The sequence below is a fragment of the Tachysurus fulvidraco genome, chromosome 1, assembly GCF_022655615.1.
Source record: "Tachysurus fulvidraco isolate hzauxx_2018 chromosome 1, HZAU_PFXX_2.0, whole genome shotgun sequence".
Classification (NCBI taxonomy): Eukaryota; Metazoa; Chordata; class Actinopteri; order Siluriformes; family Bagridae; genus Tachysurus; species Tachysurus fulvidraco.
In genome coordinates, this window is record NC_062518.1 from 18,644,995 (window position 1) to 18,653,296 (window position 8,302).

General features: G+C 43.4%; 1 protein-coding gene across 14 annotated transcripts in view; it reads left to right on the forward strand.

The window, feature by feature from the left end:
* Nucleotides 1–322: 322 nt before the first annotated feature.
* kmt2cb (lysine (K)-specific methyltransferase 2Cb) overlaps nucleotides 323–8,302 on the forward strand; it is a 55,056-nt gene continuing 47,076 nt past the window's right edge. For 7 of the 14 annotated variants that reach the window (XM_047819215.1, XM_047819210.1, XM_047819258.1 and 4 more), the window contains exons 1-2: nucleotides 323–1,262; nucleotides 4,683–4,844. In XM_047819215.1, coding sequence (XP_047675171.1) covers nucleotides 4,684–4,844 — 161 coding nt within the window. In that variant the 5' untranslated portion in view covers nucleotides 323–1,262; nucleotide 4,683. The remainder of the gene's footprint in view (nucleotides 1,263–4,682; nucleotides 4,845–8,302) is intronic. The other 7 variants (XM_047819204.1, XM_027142434.2, XM_047819228.1 and 4 more) reach the window with 1 other exon arrangement.

Consider the following 8,302-nt stretch of genomic DNA (forward strand, 5'->3'; position numbering starts at 1 on the left):
AGCGTTTGCTCACTGTAGTTGTTGTTGTTGTTGTTGTTATTATTTTAACACATATCTTCCAGGCTATTTGGAGTTTAAGAAACACTTTGCTAGTTGCACCTTTTAATAATGCTCCTGTTGTTGCTCATCTTTCTCAGCTGGAGAAACAGAACCGAATCCGTTCCGCCCGCACCACATCTTCCAGACATCCGTTTAAAAAAAAAAGAAAAAAAAGGGTCGCCTCACCTGCTGAGCGTTCCAGTGTATCCATCCGCACGGTCAGTTTATTTTCTTGCGAAAATGTTTTTCTCTCATCACCTCACTGTCTCTATAGTCAAATGTAGAGTCTGTAGAACCGTTGATTAATTAACAATCGATTCAATAACACGTTTGTTGACATACACGCACACGAAACTGCTTTTCTCTTAAACCCGGGAACTACTTTTCGGCTCTGTGGCGTGAGAACACGAAGGCGTGATGCGACCGCACTCAAATATGGCTACCGTCGGAGTGCGAGCTACAACTTTAATATCTGTGTCTTAATGGGTTTTTTTTTTCTACGACACGATTTATTTACAGCGGGATTTTCACCGTGAGACGTTTATCTTCGTTATATGACGAGCTGAAGGCAAAACCTGACAGGAAATGTAACATAATCGCGGATGTTTCTGTATAAACAGTGTTTTTTTTCTCCTGTTGTTGTTCTAAATTTGCAGCTTTTTGCTCAGCAGCGAAGCTACAAACACGGAATAATCTCCGCTTCAACCTGACGGAAAATATCGTATATGTTTGTTTTTGTTCTTTCATGGAAATAAAGGTTCGTGTCAGTTGCCACCGGATTATTATATCGCACGGATTCGGCTTGTGGAGCCGAGCATCGTTGGGAAGAAAAGCCCAACAGCACAGGGATGTAAAAACCCTGAAGGATTTCACGATGTGGGGATGAAGAATTAAGCGGAATAAAAAGTCCACATCCGGACGGGATTCGCTTTAAACAAACCGCCTTTCGGATATCTGGATGTTACTTTCACATATTTGACTCGGATTCGGATTATAAACTGGATTTACTTTCTCAAATCCGGAGTCTTAATGTCGACATAGTGGTCTGTTCCTTCACCCCCCTCCCTCCTCTTCCTCCTCCCTCCTCTTCTTCCTCCTCCTCCCTCCTCCTCCTCGGTCTCCTCAGAAAACACTCAGAAAAAAACCCCAACAAAGTGCTCTATGTCCCTCACACCGGTATTGACATGAAGGACATACATTTCTAGTGTGTATAGAAATAAAAGGTAAGCGCGCGTGCACACGAGCACGAGCTCACAGCGTTTTTGTTGCTAGGTATCACGTTTCCCCTTCAGTCCCTCAGTTAGCTTTAAGCTAACACGTCACCGGACACTTTATTTACCCCCCCCCCTCTCTCTCTCTCTCTCTCTCTCTCTCATTTTCTTTTTTTTCTCTCCTTTTCGCTGCGTGTGTGTGTGTTTTTGTTTCCCCTCCACGTCGTCACGGACACGTCTGTAAACGTCTGTACCCTCCGAGGACGGCTCGGTTTGACGTGTTATATCGCGGTAAAACCGGCTTCAATACCGCGTCGTTGTCCAACTTGGCCTCTCACGATGCTAAGCTAACAGTTAGCAAAACATTCTGCTTCTCTTTTATTTATTTTGGTTTGTTTTTCCTATAAATTCTGAAGTTTCTGCTCTTGTTTTTCTCCGAAAAAACACGTAAACAGAATAATAAACGAAGGACGAAGTAGTTTTTCCCACACAAGAGAAGGCAAAAAACCCCCCACCATCTGGATCTGAGGACTTTAATAAATCAGTCGGCTTTAAAAACGCAGGAAAAAGTCCTTTGTATATAAAAGTCATTTATTTATTTATCTTTGTTTTTTTGTTTTGTTCTTATATAAACAGACTTGACCAGTTAGTTAATGTGTTTTTTTTTTTCCTGCACCAGAACCAGGCTCCTGAGTCAGATGAACAAAGACTGGACATGCCCCCCTCATGTGAACCACTTTGCTTTGTGTTCAGTGCTTAAACAAAAGGCCTTCAGTTTTCCCTCTTCTCCTTCTTCCTGAACACTCGAAAACCTTCTCGACTGAAAAATGATTTGACGCGTTTTCACGCCGGAAACGATTCTGTCCGTTATGTCTGCGAACCGTTTAAACCGGCTAGTGCTGGTCTTACTAACTTCTTGCTGACCGCCTCGCCGTTATTGGTCGCACCTTGTTCCAAGTTTGTCACGAATCCTCGTTTCCTTTCCTTCTCTGGCTTGTGTAAATCGGTGGAACTTTACGTCCACGTCTAGGAAATAACCGGAAGATCTTAATTCTTCATTTCAGGCGACGATCGATGGCGGAGCGAGCTCGAAAAACCTATCGAACCTCATGCGGCAGTTATTTTATTTATTTTTGTTCTTGTCGTCGTTGCGTTCAACATTTTGATAACAAAGCGTAGCGGATGAAAATCTCCTGATGTTTGTTAACTATTCTTGGGATTCAATGCATGCTGAGTCATGAATGTCAGTGAACAGGACTTCTCAAAGGTGTTATCTGTGACTCTTCAGCTCGCACAGAACCGAAGGCTTTGGGGAATTGTTTGCTTTTTTTTTTTTTTTTTTTTTTGGTGAGATGTTGGACTTTAGCGCTAGATGTATGTCAGCGTCTTATTATGCGACGTACGGCGTGTGTCTCTATTGTTTTCACGCCTTGAGTGATGTAGGCATGTGGAGCGTAACTGTTTACTCATACTGAGCGAGGGATCCCGCATAATGCCTGGAAAGAAAGGCAGCGTCACGTTGGCAACGTGCCCCATCAGCTGAACACACAGGTGGCCAGAGAAAAGTGGAAGAGCGACGATAGTGAACCCGTCGTTCAGTCACAAACGCTTCGGTCGTATTCACGCAGGTCCAGCACTTGCGTCTCTACAGCTAACTGAACAGACATCACACTTGTTCAGTTTAGACTTCATCATAATTCTGCCTGAGCATAATTTATAGTAGACTTGTGTAGAAATGTGGGGTCTGTTTTGCTGTTATACTTCAGTTCTTATCATCGACGTAACAGTTTTCCCCTCAGACGTTCAGCGTATCATACTGCGTTGTCATCTGAACGGAGGATTTTCGTCTTTCTTGGCGTCTCCGTGAAATCCGTGCGCTGGACCTCGTGCTTCAGCTCACTAACACTTGCTTATTTCTGCTACCAGTGAAAAATCACACCTAAACCGACTCAACAACCAAAGCATGTAACATTTACAACTTACAGTCTTAAGATCCAAACATTGTATTGTTCCCATTGAATGCTGTGAGTTTAGATGTTTTATTTATAATTTACAAAAAGTCTTTTTTTATATATGTAATTATTGCTGTTACTATGTAATAGGCTTTTTATTACATGGTAATAGCTATTAAATAATTTTTTCTATCGTAAAGACTTTTACAAGCCTGAAGAAACTGAGGCGAAAGTAAAATGTCGTACTTAATAGTTTACTTGGTAAAATACACAGACGTTATTATTTTTACCGTGCGTTAATTTTTATTGGTCATACATTAAGTGTTTTTTTAGAATGTAAGAGAATCGTGACGTGATGTTTTTATCGTTATCTTCCACCTGCGCTCGTAACAACACGCACGTTTTACACAGCCTCACTTCCGTGAGGTCGATGAGGTTTTCCGGAATTTGCTGGAAGCCGTCAGCGATGAAGCAGGTGAATGAGCTCTTCTAAAGCGAGCAGTGAGGATGACTAGCTGCGCGAGGAAGGAAACGGTCATGCGACGAGCAATGACACTGACAATCGTAGAGAAGAGACGTCCGTGTCCACACTCGAGCTTCGTCTCGCCAAGTCCGAGTCATGTGATCATGGAGTTGGCGTTTGTGGAACCGTGGGCGGTTTTGTAGTGCGAATCGGTGACGTGAGAAACGTGGATCTGTTTGACAGTTGTGTTGTTCCTGCTAGACCTAACACCTGATACTGACTCAACGTGTTCACGCTCGAGTCAGTTCCAGGCTTCCAGGAGGATCGTTCTTTATCTTCGGTATTTCATTTTAGCTGTGCACACGAAAGATGATGCGCAAAAGACCGGCTTAGTTTTTTTTTATCCAAACATGAGTCACTGATATGAGTCAACTTGTGATCAGGATGAACTGATTCCTTGCCATGATCATGGGTTTGGATGAAGACCTTCACGTTCCCGTGTTCACGTACAGACCGTAATGATGCGTCTTTACCCGTAGCTTAAAATCATGTGTTTTGTCATACAGTGTTTATTCTGTTTGTCTGCTCAGTTCTCCATCTCTGTGGTATTTTTGGTCTGGTTAGGGCCCGAGAACCCTTTGATTGAATTCAGCTTCCAAACGAGTTCAAACCAGAAATCGGTCGACTCTGAATCGACTCGGGAAGCGACTCAAACATGCCCAGGTGCCAGAGGAACGAGCCGTAGCGCTGACAAATAAACAAGAATAGAAAAGGTATTGATTTGGCTTCGATGTGCTAACCGTGAGTTCACCGGTGTTGACCTGCGGGCTGCGGTGTTCAGGTGGCGCTTGTATCGGTTCCCAGTTTTCAGGGCTGAATTCTGGTTCACATTTGTCCTAGTGCACTAATACACATGAAGGGTTCACTAGTGCTGAATGTTACCATCCACATGAACACTATTAACACTGACCAAGTAAAACTCCTCATCCACCTGCTTTCTTCTCCTTTTCTCATCAGAATGTCATCAGAGGAGAAGATTCTGGATTCCTCTGATAAAGGACCCTCGCCACCTGTAGGTGGATCTGTGGCCACGCCCACAGGAAGTCCCGCCCACAACGACAGGCGGCCCAGAGGCCGGCCTCGAAAGGATGTCGGATCCACACCCAGACAGAGGAGGAAGTGAGTCACTCGAGTCTTTTCCTCTTTCATTTCTTTATTTGGTCGTATAGGGGATGTACCTGGAAGCCGATTAAGGCTCCGCCCACTTGTTTATTTTTTCTACCGATATATCAGTGTGATGATTTTTTTTTCCCCTTACGTTCACAGGAATTAAACACGTTGTTTTACATAAACATTGATGTGACGTGTTCACCTGAGCTCACTGTGCTGACTTCTGGTTTAACACTCGTGTTTGTGGTCTCGTGTTTCTCTCATTATGTCTTCTGTGATATTCAGTACTCAGCTCTAACAGCCAGGCGTGATGTAATAACCTCATCACCATGCACTGCTGTATCACTGGTACTGTGATGCAGTTCTCACACAACACACAACGCACACACTCTCACACACATACTCACAACACAAAGCACACACTCACACACAACTCACACACAGCGTACACAACACACTCACACACACACACAACAACTCACAACACACACACACACTTACACACATACACAACACATTCACACTCCCACACAACATACACATTCACACACAACATCCTCACACAACTCACACACAGAACGTTCTCACACTCACACACTAGTTTTGTTTTTATAACAATCCGTTTTGGTTCATTTGTACACTTTGTTTTGGCTGCTCTGTGAGACTTGTGTTTGACGTGAAGTGATGTGATGAGGCAATGTGATGTGACGTGAGGTGACATGATGTGATGTGAGATGACATGATGTGACGTGAGATGATATGATGTGACGTGAGGTGACATGATGTGATATGAGATGACATGATGTGACGTGAGGTGACATGATGTGACGTGAGGTGACATGATGTGATATGAGATGACATGATGTGACGTGAGGTGACATGATGTGACGTGAGGTGACATGACGTGACGTGATGTGACGTGAGGTGACATGATGTGATATGAGATGACATGATGTGACGTGAGATGACATGATATGACGTGAGATGATGTGAGGTGATGTGATGTGAGACTATGGGATGTGACGTGAGGTGACGTGATGTGACGTGAGACTATGGGAGGTGACGTGAGGTGACATGAGACTATGGGAGGTGATGTGAGGTGACATGATGTGACATGAGACTATGGGAGGTGACATGAGGTGACATGATGTGACGTGAGACTATGGGAGGTGACGTGAGGTGACGTGAGGTGACGTGAGGTGACATGATGTGACGTGAGACTATGGGAGGTGACATGATGTGACGTGAGATGACGTGAGGTGATGTGAGACTATGGGAGGTGACGTGATGGTAGGTGAGACGATGTGAGGTGACGTGAGATGACATGATGTGACGTGAGACTATGTGAGGTGATGTGATGGTAGGTGAGACGATGTGAGGTGACGTGAGATGACATGATATGACGGGAGACTACGTGAGGTGACGCGAGATGACGTGATGGTAGGTGAGACGATGTGAGGTGACGTGAGATGACATGATATGACGGGAGACTATGTGAGGTGACGTGATGGTAGGTGAGGCGATGTGAGGTGACGTGACGTGAGGTGATTTTAGTCGTCACTTCACACTGCGTTCACATCACTGAGCAGAGGTGGATTTGACTGAACCCACATGTGGCTGTGCCATTTGTACCAGTCAGTGTTTATGCCCACAGGCGACTCTCTTCTCACCGCATTTAGGTCAATTTAGGTTACTATAGAAACGTGGCAGTGTTCCATTAGCAGTTAAACCGATTTTATTTTAAGTCTCCTGAAGATATTGGGTGATAGTTATGGGGTTAACTCTAAATTTAGTTACGTCTAGTTTTAGTATTTTATTGTACAGTTTCGGTTGTCCCAAAATGTCTGTTTGAAGACAAAGACATTCTAAATGAGTTATTATTGTGATTCCGTTCAGGAAAGAACAGTGATGGTGAGATGAAATCACCCAGATTGATCTATTTATTTATTTGTTTGTTTATTTATTTATTTGTTTGTTTGTTTGTTTATGTATTTACTTACTTACTAGTCTGCGTTTGTTTTTAAACATTGTGTATTTCCTTTGTCATTACACCTTTAAACTGAGACTTTTTTTATTCGCATTATAAAGTACATTTGAGTCAGTTTAGACTCATGGACTAATTTTTAATGTTATTTATTAAACTATAGCTTAGTTACGTCAACTGTCTGAGTTTTTATCTAAATGTTTTAACTACAATACCGAAATCGTTACTCAGCATTACCTGGCTAATGGCCACGGTTAGCATTTGAGCTAGCTAGCATGTAGCCGTGACTGTTGAAGTGACACTAAACGATCAGGAACGTCAGCATTTCACTCAGTCGTGGTGATTAATTTGCTAATAAAACAAATCAAATTACGCCGTTATTGTACATTTCAGCCTGAGTTGTTAGCTTCTTCATGAAGTGCTAGCGGTGTTACAGAGAGCGTCGGATTTGACATTTTAACACTGAAAGAGCGAAGCGATGTTTATTGTAACGTGTCTTGTTAACAAGTAGCTCGGCATTTAGCGTAAAAGGAAACACAGCGTCGGTTTACGTATCTCACTGTCTTTTGTAAATTAGCTGATTAGCTAGCATGCTAGCAGAGAAGTGTCAGTAGTTTGAAGTGAAACTGCGTTCTTTTTTCTCTGAAGAGCGTTCTAGCTGACAGTAAAGTGGTCACACGCTTGTTGTTACTATGGAAACGATACGGTATCAGAACCTGTCGGAGCTGCCGTTAGAGGAAAACAATCAGCAGTTTTGGACCAATCAGGACGCCGAACTCTGCAGCATTGTGCTGTTGATTCGCAGCTTCTTCCTATTCAGATATATTTAGATTTTTCTCTTCACTGTAAAGCACCAAACTCCGGTCCATGTGAAACTCCACTCCAGGTTTTCTCTTCACCCCACAGAGCCGGTGCTACTTTATCTCTCCCCCTTTCTCTCTCTCTTTCTCTCTCTTTCTCTCCCTCCCCAGGCACAGAGTTGACAGGGATACGTTATAGATATTTGGGGGGTTGAATAGCGATCAGGCTAATGTGGCTAACTTATAGCTAACTTCTTTTAATAACTTCAGTTCATTCGGTAAAGCACAAAGGAAGTTATCTGGAGCTACGAGAGACGAAACTCCTTCTGCGTGTGAGAGTACAACCCAAGGTGATGGCGAATAACAGCCTTGCGCCTCGGCACGAACGTCTCCGGTTCTTCTCCAATGTTCCTGCGTGACGAGTCAGTTACGCTTCAGTGTCGACAGCGAAGGAAAACAATAAACGATTTGATCGTAGCTCCGCCCCCAACACGCTAACCTGATAACAGTCAGTTGGAAAGAGTTACAGCCAGTGGATACGACGTCCATGTTACCATGGCGACCGCTTTCTATTCTTTCATTCTCTCTTTTTTCTAGAAAAAAGTTTTGTATAAAATCTCTACGCTGGTTCAGGCAAAAATATCAACTCGGTTTCTGATTTGCATCTTTTTCTTCTGTCCATC